This window comes from Tachyglossus aculeatus, chromosome 20, assembly GCF_015852505.1.
Source record: "Tachyglossus aculeatus isolate mTacAcu1 chromosome 20, mTacAcu1.pri, whole genome shotgun sequence".
In the NCBI taxonomy this organism is placed as follows: Eukaryota; Metazoa; Chordata; class Mammalia; order Monotremata; family Tachyglossidae; genus Tachyglossus; species Tachyglossus aculeatus.
Window position 1 is genome coordinate 4,282,264 of NC_052085.1, and position 15,617 is coordinate 4,297,880.

Below are 15,617 nucleotides of genomic sequence, written 5' to 3' on the forward strand. Positions count from 1 at the left end.
AGCGCTGGGGAGGTTGCAGGGTGATCAGGTTGCCCCACTGGGGGCTCACAGTCTTAATCCCCATTTTGCAGATAAGGTAACCGAGGCACGGAGAAGTTAAGTGACTTGCCCAAAGTCACACAGCTGACAATTGGCGGAGCCGGGATTTGAACCCATGACCTCTGACTCCAAAGCCCGGGTTCTTTCCACTGAGCCACGCTGCTTCTCTATTAGAGAATTCCTCTCTAATTCCAAATAAACATATGGTGGCTTGTTGGATTTTAATGACCTTGATTGGTCACTCTCTCTTTTTTTTAAGCCAACTTGTAAAACAAATGCCATTATCTGCCCATGGTCCATTTGGATAGTGATTATCCAAGCCCCCAATTCAGTACCCAGTGGCCTAATTCCAGGTGCCCAATTCCAGCGTCCTTAGCTTTCATGCATAACGTAAAGTGTTATTTTTCGCGTTTGAGCTGACTCTTCTTCATGTGAAGTAAGGCTTCGTTGTTCAATCAATAGCGCTCACCACACCGCTTTGAAATTGCGTGTCTACGTCGCTTAGGAAACTCCTCCGTGACTGAGAGGAAACAAAGGTTAGAAAGTTCCACGCATTGCAGTTGCCTTCACAGTCTTGTTGGTGAAGCAACAGGCTTTCATTGACCCACGTAATTCCTCATGTCAGAAATAATGCCCAAGAAAGGATTAATTAGTTACACTTTCCTCCTGTTTTTAAGTCCTGATAGCTTTGAGTTTTCCTTCCCATTGCCTTAGCCAGTAGCCAAGCTTGTTTTCTTTCAAAGGACAGGAAAATGTGATTTTGGCCAATGTTCGATGCTCACTCCTGGCCTTGTAAATTAAATTCTTAACAAGTGGGTTTACTCTGTGGGCTTTTAATAATGTAATTATAGTTTTCAAACCAAACGCATTTCCTTAGGAGTTATTATAGCAGATGTTTGGTGTGTGGTTTCTCACCCACTCTTGGCTGGGAAAAAGAAAACTCTGTCGTTGGTTTTCTCTGAAGGAATTTTAGCTGTTTGTGGCCCAAAGTCCCTACTTACACAACAAAGGTTTATCACCCATCTTGTGTTATCTCTGTTCTTTACATTACTTCAGCAATGGGGGGGAAAAAAACAAACAAAAAAACCCCAGCCAGGCTGAGCTGTGGGACAGTGTGTGTCTGTGTGTGTCTGTGTGTGGTATGCGGGGATTGTTATGGTGGACTGTGTGGGTCGGCCTCATGTTCTTGGAGTGCTTTGAGTAGTTTGACAAATCTGTCAGTATAGTATGTACTTGTGATAAATATAGACATACAGCCACTCCGAAAGTTGTAGGTCACCGTCCAGCGGACAGCTAAAAATTGCCTCTTGGGTAGGGAGCCTGTTCCGTACAGGAAGGAGATTTCAGTTTGTATTCTCTCGGAGGTCTTCGGCACTCGCCTAAAATTCCCCCCGAAACAGCCCCCAGATCCCGATGTACAGTGAAACATTCTTGGGCTGAGGGAGCCGCGGGATCATGAAATCTGTCACTGAGCTGTCGGCTTTGGCGGACGGTCATTTTTGAAAGGTTCGGGGCTTCTTAGTTGAGGCATTTTTCAGGCTCATGGAGATTACCGCAGCCTGTTGGAGAAGATCCTGTGTGATCAGCTTTATCAAGGGCCTCGGTAGGTATCCGACTTGGGAAAGTTGCGTTGGTGTCTGTCGCTTGCTTGGACAAGTAGGGTCTCTATGTAGACGGCTCGTAAGCGAGCCAGGGGTTATGACGGGTGCGGGAGTGGTTGAATTGGATGAAAATGCACTGGGAATATTTGTGGGGTAGCTGGATTCTCTGCAGTGTGAAATCGTATCCGTGAATTATTACGTTTCCGAGGGGGTGAACAGAGGGGAAAGGGGACCAGGAGGAATGGGTCAGAATTAAATAATAATAATAATTGTGGTATTTGTAAAGCTCTTACTATGTGCCAAGCACTGTTGTAAGCATTGGGGTAGATACAGGGTAATCAGGTTGTCCCACATGGGGCTCACACTTTTAATCCCCATTTTACAGATGAGGTAACTGATACAGAGAAGTTAAGTGACTCGCCCAAGGTCACACAGCAGACAAGTGGAGGAGACGGGATTAGAACCCAGGTCCTCTGTTTCCCAAGTCCGCGCTCTTTCCGCTCAGCCCCTAGTGCCATGTCACAACAGCATTAGATTGTGAGCCCCATGTTGGGCAGGGACTGTGTCTCACCTGATTATCTTGTGTCTACCCTGGTGCTTAGTATAGTGTTTGGCAGGTAATAAGCAATTAACAAATATTATTATTTTTATTATTGTTGTTACTAATAATAGGAGGAGACTTTCAGAAATGACCTCATTGCCAAATAATTGGAATTTTTCATTGACTTAAGAAGATAAAGAAGCTAACATAAAAATTACAGACAAACTTACGCCATCAGTGGTGTTTATTTGAGAGCTTCCTACGTGCTGAGCAGCGTGGCTCAGTGGAAAGAGCCCGGGCTTTGGAGTCAGAGGTCATAGGTTCGAATCCCGGCTCCTCCACGTGTCTGCTGTGTGACCTTGGGCAAGTCACTTAACTTCTCTGAGCCTCAGTTACCTCATCTGTAAAATGGGGATTAAGACTGTGAACCCCACATGGGACAACCTGATCACTTTGTATCCCCCCCAGCGCTTAGAACAGTGCTTTGCACATAGTAAGCGCTTAACAAATGCCAACATGATGATGATGATTTACTAAGTGCTTGGGAGGGTACAGTACAACAGAGTTTTTTAGACACATTCCCTGCCCTTTTGGAGCTTATAGTCTACAGGGATAATCAGAGAAGCAGCGTGGCCCAATGGGTAGAGCATGGGCCGGGAGTCAGGAGGACCTGGGTTCTAATCCTGACTCTGCCACTTGTCAGCTGTGTGACCTTGGGCAAGTCACTTAACTTCTCTGTGCCTCAGTTACCTCATCTGTGAGATGGGAATTAAGAATGTGAGCCCTATGTGGGGCAGGGGCTGTGTCCAACCCAATTACCTTCTACCTACCCCAGCGCTTAATACAGTGCCTGGCACATAGTAAGCACTTAACAAATACCACAATTATTATTATTAGCGTTTTATCAATATCACCATCCCTGGCAGTGGGGCGGGAGGCAGTAGAATCCTGGAAATCTCTGATGTTGGCATAAAAACCTGTCCGGAAGTGTAGATATCTTTGGGGGTAATTTCTAATGTGGTTTTCTGCCTTGCTTTCCCCAGAATGTCTTCAAGTACAAGCTCTCTCCCATTTTGTTTATAAATAAAGCAGCCCTCTGCATGCAGTCCGGTCAGAAAAAAAGGGGTCCAGCTCGAATTCTACTGCTTCCTCTTGCAACATCAAAGCCACAGCACAGAGACTCAAGTTGTAGCATAACATTCTCGGCATCGTAGAATCGCTCTGAAAAATAACCAGAGGAAGCTTCCAGGTCATAGGGTTAATCGTGGGGGCTGGAATACCAGATTATTTCCCCTTTCCGTTTGGGGAGAGGAGCAGTTCACTTTACAGCACTCTTAATAATGCATTGGCTTTTCCTATCAGTCTACGAGGGAAGACGATCCCTGCTCATTTCAGATTTGGGGAGCTGGATTCTTTGTTAACGATCAGTTATTGAAACTCTGGGAAGTGGAGCGAATCGATCAAGTTGGTGGTCTTCAGCGTTCCAGCAGTGAGGTCTGTTGATTTACCCTTCGTAGTTGTTGGTCGTGGAGTGGTTTTCACAGAATATATTTCTGTCATCCCTGCAGAAACTGATAACGTTTGTCTACAGACTCTCCCTCGGAAGAAAAAGTGCCATGCCGTTAGTGACGGGTTGGAAATGTTCTGACAAATGTTGTCTGAAGTGCCCTGAAAGTGCCACTTTTTTGGTCTCAAGTTTTCTTAGCAGCCTGGGCCCTAACCCTGTCCAAAGATGTCATTCCCACAAATTCCTCTTTTGTGGAAGAGGAATCTCTTACCTCTTCCCTTGCCCTTGGTGTAATTATGTCACTTGTTTAATCTGTGTATTGAATGTTTGCTCCCTTTTTGGCAAGTGTTTTTCTGCCTTGGACTATAAGTAAACGGAGGACAGGAACTGTGATTAACTTGTTTTATAAGTGCCCAGCACAACTCTGGTTGTAGGCTAGTGTTTCATAAATGCTCTTGCTGGTGATTTAAAACCACCGGTCCAAAATGGTCGGAGTAATGTACATATTAGTCACCGGGGCTGGATGAAAGGTTAGTTTTCAGTAGGCCTTCGGAGATCATTCCTGTTGAAATTTTGTGATACCTATTTATCCAGATGTGCAGTTAATTTGAAATTAAATGCTCATCTTAGAAACGGGCAGTCTTCGGCTCCTAGAACATCTTGCAACCCTCGACTTCTAAGCCCTTTGTTTTAGGCCCCTGAATCACCAGTATCTGTGGCCTGTTTTGAAGGAGAAGGGCTACTGACCAAAGAAGGTAACCCTAAACGGGAATTAATCCTACTCCACAGACCAGAAGGCAAAAATTTGAGTCTAGTGTATATTAAAGGCATATCCTGAACCCCTTTAGGAACCCACCCTACTTTGCCAGGATGAAGAATCCTCTATAATGGATTCAGCGCTTAGAACAGTGCTTTGCACATAGTAAGTGCTTAATAAATGCCATTGTTATTATTATTATTATTATAATGTATTCGTTGGATAGGATCGAGACCATGTGGTGGCGGAAGAAAGGTCCTCTCACCCCAAAGTGGTCTTTGGTTTGTATAGACTGTGAGCTCATTGTGGGCAGGGAATATGTCTGTTATATTATGTCGTACTCTCCCAAGTGCTCAGTACAGTTCCCTGCACATAGTAAGCGCTCAGAAGGTTGATTGATATATACCTATATGCATGCACATCATAGATTTCTCCGACACTCTTCCATTCCCCTATAATCTAGCCCCGTGCCATATTCATTGGTAGATCCCGAAATCACAAGGCTAATAGTGCTGGAGGTCATCTAATCCACCTCCCTGTCTCCAGGCAGAAATACACCTTAAACATTCCAGACATATACATTGCTCTCTTACTCATAAACGTTTTAATGGGGGGAATTAACCCCAGGCTCTCTGATGCCGGTTCCACTACATAATGAATCTCTTATAGTAATTCATTTCCTCTATCCAGCCTCAGTCTCCAAAGGTGCAGATAAGTTGATTTCCTCTGGGACAGTCTTCAGGGGAATTGAAGATGAGACAGTCATATTGCCCTTTCAAACCGTCTCTTCCACAGGCTGGGAATTGATCAATCGTAATTATTGATCACTTTGTGCAGAGCACCGTACTAAACGCTAGGAAGAGTACAGTATTACAGACACATTCCCTGCCCACAAGAAGCTTGCAGTTTAGCGGAAATGGTTCGAATATGGAACCACGGAATCCACTTCAGTCAGTTACTTTAAAATGCTGAAGAGTTTATTCTGATCATCCAAACTTATCAATCAATCAATCAATCAATCAATCGTATTTATTGAGCGCGTACTATGTGCAGAGCACTGTACTAAGCGCTTGGGAAGTACAAATTGGCAACACATAGAGACAGTCCCTACCCAGCAGTGGGCTCACAGTCTAAAAGGGGGAGACAGAGAACAGAACCAAACATACCAACAAAATAAAATAAATAGGATAGAAATGTACAAGTAAAATAAATAAATAAATAAATAAATAGAGTAATAAATATGTACAACCATATATACAAACTTATCTAACAGCTGGCAGAGTGCGGGCCTTTTGATTGTGTCAAATCTTCATGGAGGAGTTAAGGTTATAGGGTAAACAAGGGTTGATTTCTTCCAGCGCATCTTCTGTATCTGAGGCAGATTGAATGGGCTCTACTGCTCTGCTGCCTCCAGCCATGTGGAGAGTCTGAGAAGATGGAGTTTGAGTTGATCATGTTGTGTAGCAACTGGTTCCAAAGGACCTTCAGGATATTTTTCCAGGAAAGGGGGAATTTAGGCTCTAGAATCATGAATGCAACCTGTAGGATTGGAGTCTCTTTGAGGGCAGGGATCAGGTCTACTGAGTCTACCGAATTCTCCCAATGCTAAGTAGAGTTCTCATGCAGTAGATGCTCAATAAATACTTTTGATTGATGTTGGATTAAAAGGACTGGGAATCACAATAATAGTTATAATAATAATTTTGGTATTAAGCACTTACTATGTGCCAGGCACTGTACTAAGTGCTGGGGTGGATACAGTTCAGTTAGGTTGGGCACGGTCCCTGTCCCTCTTGGGGCTCACAGTCTCAATCCCCATTTTACAGATGAGGAATTGGAGATCCAGAGAAGTGAAGTGACTTACCCAAGGTCACACTGCAAACAAGTGGCGGAGCCAGGATTAGAACCCATACCCAGGAGCATCTGAAGTGAATAGATTATCCCTTTTTAAATGCGTTTTCTTAAGCACCCGCACGAATGCAGTAGTGATCCATTTATTATGATTGTATAGACAGTGTGGCATTCTCCCAGCAACTGCTGTCTGGGGATCTCTGGGGCTGTTTTGTTTTATGCAAAGTTCCTGTAATGCTACAAATCAAAATAAGGCATATGGGAGAGAATGAATGTATGGGGCAAATCGTGGGGCCGAAATGAAATATCACAGCCTTTTAACTGAAAAGTTCTGTCTTCAGAGCTGGGACAAATGAATGATCGCCATTTTGGCCAGTGGATGTAAGAACTGATCAGGGTCCGCCAGAAAAGTGGGAAGTGAATCAGAGGGGTCTATAACCAGTGTTTCAGTTTTTTTTTTCCAGGAATACGATTTACCTGGCACTAGTATCGTCTCAGTTTTAAAAAATTAAGGAGAAAACAACATAAATGTCCATGCAGTTTACAAATAGTTTTGAATGCTTAAAGTTGGATTCTAATTTCTCCAAACTTGTGTTGTTCTGGTGGACTGAATAAGTCAAAAGAGGACTCTTCAGTGGAGCAAATTTGGCACTTCAGTCATTTTTTCACTTATTTTTACCTTCATTTTCTTCCCTCTCCCGTGGCTCCCCAAAAGCAGCAGGGATGGGCAAGCAGGCCCTCTCCCTGCTGCTGATGCCCCTTTTTGAATGAGCTTTTTATGATGGACAATTTTAAAAAGTGTGTTTATTTTAAAGCAGGAACCTGGACACTACCCTTTCCCCCAAATCATCATCATCATCATCAATCGTATTTGTTGAGCACTTACTGTGTGCAGAGCACTGTACTAAGCACTTGGGAAGTACAAGTTGGCAACATATAGAGACGGTCCCTGCCCCAAATCAAGGGTGTCACTGTCCCATGATTGAGTGTAGTCACTTCACACCTGGAAGTCAGTCAGTTGTATGTGTTGAGCGCTTACTATGTGCAAGGCACCATACTAAGTGCTTGGGAGAGTACAGAATAACAATTAAAAAGCACATTCCCTGCCCACAACGAGCTTTCAGGCTAGAGGTATTTGAATGGATTTAGAATGTCTATTATCTTCTTAGAAAGGCCAAGTTGTTCAGGGGAACCTAGGAAATTAAAGTGAAGTGATCTTACGGGGGCGAAATGGGACAAAGTGTTCATTCAGTAGTACTTATTGAGCATCTATCGTGGTTACAAAGCACTGGGGAAGAGAAATCAGACATTGTCCCTGACCCACAAGAAGTTCACAGTCACGGAATAGGAGGGGAAAGCGACGTTGGCATTGAGTCATCATCATCATCATCATCATCATAGCAGTGGTATTTATTGAGCGCTACTATGTGCAGAGCACTGTACAACAGAGTTGGTAGACGTGTTCCCTTTCACAGCGATCGTGCAGCCTAGAGTGGGGAAAGAGTAAAATGGGTAAAGACAGTTTTCTGGCTCCTCATACAAAGAGGAAGAGGTAGATATAATGCCCAGTTTTGTGTACTTCAAAATAAAGTATTGTTTAGCAAATTTTAGCAAGGAGGGCGCCACCATTTCTGCTACACAAGAAGATTGAACTCTTCTATTTCGGTTGATACTACCATTACCGAGTTGGAAGTCAGGAACAAATTTGAATTCCAGCAGTTATCCGATACTACGAGCAAGTAGGGAAGCTTGACCTGAGAGAATCAAAGTGCAGGCCAACTGGGACCTAATACCGTAATAATTACAGTTAGGGTATTAACTGAGTGCTTACTAAATGTTCAGGGCTGTACTATATACGAGATAATCGTATGAGATACAGCCTCTGTCCTCAATAGCATTTTCTGAGCAAAGCATAGCAGTGTAAAGCGCTTGGGAGAATAAAATAGAGTGAGTTGGTATGTTCCTTGCCTTCAAGCAGCTTTTCAGTCTATTGGGAACAAATGAGAAAACCTTGCGTTTACTCATTTGATCCTCAAAATCAGACGGACTGTTGACCTATTTCCTCTTGATAATTAACCACACTTGTTCTGTGCCTTGTGCCAATCCCTAAAGAAATCTCTTGCCTTGAATCTATTCCTCAAAGAAATGAATATCATGTGTTTTCCTCACTCTGAACACAGGTTCTCTGATGGCAAATAAGGTTGTGTTTGAAGAGAATTTCTGACACGGAACCCAGTTTCAGGGTTTCTTGGTGATAAGAAAGGTATCAACTCCGGGAGAAAGATTTTTCCAAGTCCAGTTCAAACATTATGTCCGTTCAGCATGAATTCTCAGATGTCTAATAGGCTGTGTGAGCCCTGAACACAGGGTTCCTCACGTTCGTTTTGGTCACAGGAATTCTTTTTGGTGTGAATTTTACAAAGTGAAAGGGGAAAGATGAAGGCTGCAAGGTGACATGAAAGGAACAGACAGGGCTGTTAGAAATGTGGTTCACTAAATCCCGCCTCATGAACACTGGGGGATTTCCAGAGAAGCTTTGGGTTGAAAGGTTCAAAGCAATCTAAAGCTTTGTTCTTTTCAAAGCTGGTGGTCAGACACAGAATGTATTACCCAGGACCAAACTGTGCAGACCAAAAATATCAGTAGCTCCAAAAAGGATTTGGGTGAATGGATGGTGAGCCCCACGTGGGGTAGGGAACTATGTCCAGCCTGATAAACTTGTATCTACACTAGCGCTTAGAAAAGGGCTTGACACATCATAAGCACTTAACAAATGCCATTAAAAAATGGATGGTCATGAAATCCCTCCTAAGGGCTCACAATCTGAGGGAGGGAGAGCAACTATCGTATGCCCATTTTACAGGTGAGGAACCTGAGGACCATAAGAGCTAAATGACTTATCAGTCAATGGCATTTATTGAGCACTTTCTGTGTGCAGAGCACCTTTATACTATACCTTGGGAGAATACAGTAGAGTTTGTAGACGCCTTCCCTGCCCTTAAGCAACGTGCAGCAGCGTGGCTCAGTGGAAAGATCATGGGCTTTGGAGTCAGAGGTCGTGGGTTCAAATCCCGGCTCTGCCACTTGTCAGCTGTGTGACCTTGGGCAAGTCACTTAACTTCTCTGGGCCTCAGTTCCCTCATCTGGAAAATGGGGATCAATCAATCAATCAATCGTATTTATTGAGCGCTTACTATGTGCAGAGCACTGTACTAAGCGCTTGGGAAGTACAAATTGGCAACACATAGAGACAGTCCCTACCCAACAGTGGGCTCACAGTCTATGAAGACTGTGAGCCCCACGTGGGACAACCTGATTATCTTGTATCTTCCCCAACGCTTAGAACAGTGCTTGGCACATAGTAAGCGCTTAACAAATACCAACATTATTATTATTATTATTAAGGACCTTGCAGTTTAATTCACAGATATGGGAAGTGGCAGGGTATTAAGAATATACGCATAAAGTTCACATTGCTGGAGAGTGGCAGAACTGAAGCAATATCCTGTGACCTTTCCTCAGCACTTAGTAGAGTGTGATGCACAAAGTAACACCATACCAATGTTATAAGCAAATGAGATAAATAGTTAGCGTTCTACCTTGCTACTGGTGGTGGATGTGAAGAGTAGAAGTTAATAGGTTTCTCCACCTCCAGGTACAGTGTGAACCCTCAGCTCTACGCCTGTTTTCCCCTCTGTAAGACCTGTAATGTTTTCTTTAGATTGACCTCTAGACCGTAAGTTTCTTATGGGCAGGGAATGAGTCTCTCCTCCTTCCCTAATGCCCCACTCCCTTAGCAAGCAAAATGTGGCAGACAAATCAGTGGATTCATCGAGCGGTTACTCTGTGGTTCCGCTGCTTCGTCTTCTGGAAAGAACAAGCAGAGGCAGGGGATTGAGTGGATCTGGGGAGGGCCATGGCTGCAGGCTGAGAGAGTTCTTAACTTAGCTGGGGACTCTAATTTTTGAAACCTGAGCTAGGCCATCTCTGATTTAGAACATCTATAGAACTCGTGATTCCACCAGCATTATCGAGAAGAAAGCTGAAGGGGCTTATTGATATGACACATGCATATTTTATGGAAAATAAAAGTATAGATGATGTAATTGCAACTTATTTTGTCCTCAGAGGGGACCAAGGATATTCTTTTAAGTAGTGAAGCATTTTGAGCTGCTCAGAATATGGGCGCCATATTGGTCTGATATCACTGGAAAATGTTAGTAACTCAGTTCCAAAACATAGGATTGTTGTTGTTGTATTTTAATCTGTGATATTCAATTTGGACAGAGTTTGGGACGTAATAATGAATAATTATGATATTTGTTAAGTGCTTACTATGTGCCAAACACTATTCTAAGCGCTAGGGTGGATACAAGGTAATCAGATTGTCCCAAGTGAGGCGCTCAGTCTTAATTCCCATTTTACAGTAGAGGTAACTGAGGCACAGAGAAATTAAGTAGCTTGCCCAAGGTCACAAAGTAGACAAGGGGCAGAGTCGGGATTAGAACCCACGTCCCCTGACTCCCAAGCCCGTGCTCTTTCCATTGAGCCACACTGCTTCCCAAATAATAATGGTATTTATTAAGTGCTTACTATGTGCCAAGCATTGTTCTATGCGCTGGGGTAGATACAAGGTTATCCCACGTAGGGCTCACAGTCTGAATCCCCATTTTCCAAATGAGGTAACTGTGGCTCAGTGGAAAGAGCCTGGGCTTTGGAGTCCGAGGTCATGGGTTCAAATCCTGGCTCCACCACTCATCAGCTGTGTGACTTTGGGCAAGTCACTACTTAACTTCTCTGGGCCTCAGTTACCTCATCTGTAAAATGGGGGTTAAAACTGTGAGCCCCACGGGGGACAACCTGATCACCTTGTAAATTCCCCAGCGCTTAGAACAGTGCTCTGCACATAGTAAGCGCTTAATAAATGCCATTATTATTATTATTATTTCATAAGAGCGGGAGAAATGGGCGTGTACACCACTTGGATTCATTCATTCATTCAGTCGCATTTATTGAGCGCTTACTGCGTGCAGAGCACTGTACTAAGCACTTGGAAAGTACAATACGGCAACAGGTAGTGACGATCCCTACCCAACGCGGGCCCATCCTCAGCCTGTTCCTTTGTGCGTCTGAGAAGATGTCCACTTGGGAAACTCTGGGGAGATGAGAACTTCCCTGGAGATTTTGCCACCAGTAAGACTGTCCTGTTTGCATTTTCAGCTTCTCCAGTTGGGAACGGTTACATCAAGCCGCCGGTTCCAGCCGTTCCCGGGACACAGAGGGAGAAAGGGCCACCAGCCATGATGCCCGTCAAAGTAGATCCGGACAGCAAGCCGGGAGAGTATATCCTCAAGAGCTTATTTGTCAACTTTACCACCCAAGCCGAGCGCAAAATTCGCATCATCATGGCAGAACCTTTGGTGAGTAAGAAGCGTGAAAGTAAACCAGTTTCTTTTTAGGATAAATCAAGTTTTTCAGCGAGAGGTTAGATTGCTGTGGTTTTTTTGCTAGTTACTCAACACAATATCACAAGCGAAGAGCCCTTGCAGTGAATACCTTGCACCGTATTTTTGCTGACATGCTAGGATACGGACCAGAGTCTTGGCTTGGAGAATGTGCATTTTGCCTCCACGTGCTCTGAAGCTTGCGGGATGCATTTTCAAAACGTTTTGACTCTGTATAGACTTTTTCCCTAAGGAGCAAAAATAATTTTATGAGCATCTAATTAACGCCTGCCTAATTCTTAGGTAACGGGGGGAAGAAATTGTTATTCATGTTTCAAGATAGGTTGATATTCCAACTTGTACTTCCCAAGCGCTTAGTACAGTGCTCTGCACACAGTAAGTGCTCAATAAATACGATTGATTGATTTGAGATTTAAATATCCTCAAAAAAAGAGAGAAAATGAATCATAAGCTAGAATGGAGAAGTGATGTGCCCAAATTTACAAAACCAGGGCTTCAGGTTGTCCCATGAAGCTGAACTGAAACATCCTTCAAAATTTGAAGAAGTGAAGCTCATGATGAATCTATCTGGAGAAGTGCAATCAGTGCATTTTTTCAACATATGGTTTGACGTGTAGTTGCCGAAAAATAATTCTCTCAGGTACTTATAGCAGTCTCATACATATTCATCCCAATATTGGTTTTCCTGCAGTTTGAGAAAGTGCATAGTAACAGTCAACTTGTACCTACTTGTTTAGAGGACAATTGGTGTGTCTAAATTCCCAAGCTCATCACACCATTCTATCAATTAATCAATCAATCATATTTATTGAGCGCTTACTGTGTGCAGAGCACTGTACTAAGCGCTTGGGAAGTACAAGTTGGCAACATATAGAGACAGTCCCTACCCAACAGTGGGCTCACAGTCTAAAAGGGGGAGATAGAGAACAAAACCAAACATACTAACAAAATAAAATAAATAGAATAGATATGTACAAGTAAAATAAATAAATAGAGTATTAAATATGTACAAACATATACGTATATACATGTATATATACATATATATCTAGAAATCTGTTGATCTGTGACTCCTAATGGACCTCAGTTTTCACCAAGAATTGCCATTTGTAACACCTTCAGGGGAGTACAGTATAAACCCCAATAATTACTAGTATTAGTTCTTCATGAGGCTTCATTAGCCTCTTGTCTGCTGTATGACCTTGGGGAAGTCACTTCACTTCTCTGTGCCTCAGTTACCTCATCTGTAAAATGGGGATAAAGATTATGAGCCCCAGGGACTGTGTCCAACTCGATTTGCCTGTATCCACCCCAGCACTTAGTACAGCGCCTGGCACACAGTAAGTGCTTAACAATTACCACAGTTAGTATTATCATTATTATTAGACTGATTCAGTCTTAAAATCTATTATATGCGGTGCATGCCGTTTGGATTGGAAGTCGGATTGGAATCAGAAGTAAGGTCCTAGAGCCGTCTATTCCATTTTGAAGCAGGCTTTCATTTTGTGTTTTGGATAGCACATTGTTGAGGAATACAGCAGGATCCGATGTTGGAAGGAAGGGTTTTGCAGGTGTGTGTGGTGTTGGCCAAGGTGTGAGGATCATATTGTGAGTTTTTATGAACATGAGATTCCTTGGACGCACAACCCCTGCAGTATAGAACTGACTCTCTCTATCTTCCACATCTCTGCTTTCTTGGGAAAACTCCCAATTGTTTGCAAACTTAGATTATAAGCTTCTTGACAGGGAACTTGAAGAGCAGCATGGTCTAGTGGATAGAGCCCAGGCCTGGGAGCTAGGGGATTTGGAGTCTCATCCCTGCTCTGCTACTTCATCATCATCATCAATCGTATTTATTGAGCGCTTACTATGTGCAGAGCACTGTACTAAGTGCTTGGGAAGTACAAATTGGCAACATATAGAGACAGTCCCTACCCAACAGTGGGCTCACAGTCTAAAAGGGGGAGACAGAGAACAAAACCAAACATACTAACAAAATAAAATAAATAGGATAGATATGTACCCTGAGAAAGTCACTTAACTTTTCCGTGTCCCAATTTCCTCATCTGTAAAATGGGGATTCAATAGCTGTTCTGCCTCCTACTTAGATTGTGAGCCCCATTTGGGACAGGACTGTGTTGAACCTGATTAGCTTGAATTTATTTGAGGGCTTAGAATAATGCTTGACACTTAAGTGTTAACAAATATTATCATTATTCTTATTGTTGTTGTTATTACTATTGTTAACTTTATTATACTTTCCCAAGTGCACCCAGGTGCTGAATACTATTTTTTATGGCATATATTAAGCGTTTACTATGTGCAAAGCACTTGATTGATTCTATTTATAATTTTTATCTTTAAGGAGGTTTCTCAGGAATCTGAATTGTCCTGTTTTGGTCCTCTAGAATTCCGATCCAACTAATCCGATTAGATCACTATTGCCGGATGAATCTTTGGAGTTCATTCATTCAGTCATATTTATTGAGCGCTTACTGTGTGCAAAGCACTGTACTAAGCGCTTGGGAGAGTACAGTATAACAACAGACACATTCCTGCCCACAATGAGCTCACAGTCTAGAGGGGGAGACAGACATTAAATAAATAAATTAATTAATTAAAGATATAGACATATGTACATGCAGATTCATTCAATTCATTCAGTTGTATTTGAGCGCTTACTATGTGCAAAGCACTGTCCTAAGCGCTGGGGAGGTTACAAGGTGATCAGGTTGTCCCACGTGGGGCTCACAGTCTTACTCCCCATTTTACAGAGGAGGGAACTGAGGCACAGAGAAGTTAAGTGACTTGCCCAAAGTCACATAGGTGACAAGTGGCGGAGTCGGGATTCGAACCCATAACCTCTGACTTCAGAGCCCGCGCTCTTTCCACTGAGCCACGCTGCTTCTCTGGCGTTGCATGGCGTTGTAGTAGTGACTGACCCCTAAGCTGTTATGGAAATCTGGATAATAATAATAATAATGAAGATGACGGTATTTGTTAAGTGCTTACTACGTGGCAAGCACAGTTCTAAACACTAGGATAGATACAAGGTGATCAGGTTGTCCCATGTGGGGCTCACAGTCTTAATCCCCATTTTCCAGATGAGGTAACTGAGGCACAGAGAAGTGAAGTGACTTGTCCAGAGTCACACAGCTGACGAGTGGTGGAGTGGGGATTAGAACCCTGGTCCTGTGACTCTCAAGCCCGGGCTCTTTCCACTAAAGCCACGCTGCTTCCCCTGGATAACCCAGCTAAGAAACATTATATTCCAAGGTAATGAAACTGCACCCATTCATTAACCTGGGGTATAAACCTCTTACTGAATGTGTATCCTTACAGCTTCATTTGGGTGGTCGCAGAGTGTCCTCATCATGATCAAATGGAAGCACCTGCAAGTCAGAGCCCAATCAAACGGCAGCATTGGAAGTCAAAGCCCCTGTCATTATTTGATTAACTTGTTCATTATTTGATTAACTTGCTCATATAATAATAATAATAATAATAATGTTGGCATTTGTTAAGCGCTTACTATGTGCAAAGCACTGTTCTAAGCGCTGGGGGGGCATACAAAGTGATCAGGTTGTCCCACGTGGGGCTCACAGTCTTAATCCCCATTTTACAGATGAGGTAACTGAGGCTCAGAGAAGTTAAGTGACTTGCCCAAGGTCACCCAGCAGACATGTGGCGGAGCCGAGATTCGAACCCATGACCTCTGACTCCAAAGCCCGGGCTCTTTCCACTGAGCCATGCTGCTTCTCATATCTCTACTCAGGCATAGAACATAATGCACTTAGTAGGCGCTCAATTAATATTCATTAGCATTGATATGGCGGTAACTTTCCTTTGTCCCAAC

At 43.2% G+C, this 15,617-nt stretch overlaps 1 protein-coding gene across 8 annotated transcripts in view; it reads left to right on the top strand.

Moving 5' to 3' along the window:
- Positions 1 to 15,617, top strand: part of FRY (FRY microtubule binding protein) — a 305,032-nt gene that overhangs the window by 138,052 nt on the left and 151,363 nt on the right. For all 8 annotated transcript variants that reach the window (XM_038761610.1, XM_038761611.1, XM_038761607.1 and 5 more), the window contains one exon: positions 11,517 to 11,716. In XM_038761610.1, coding sequence (XP_038617538.1) covers positions 11,597 to 11,716 — 120 coding nt within the window. In that variant the 5' untranslated portion in view covers positions 11,517 to 11,596. The remainder of the gene's footprint in view (positions 1 to 11,516; positions 11,717 to 15,617) is intronic.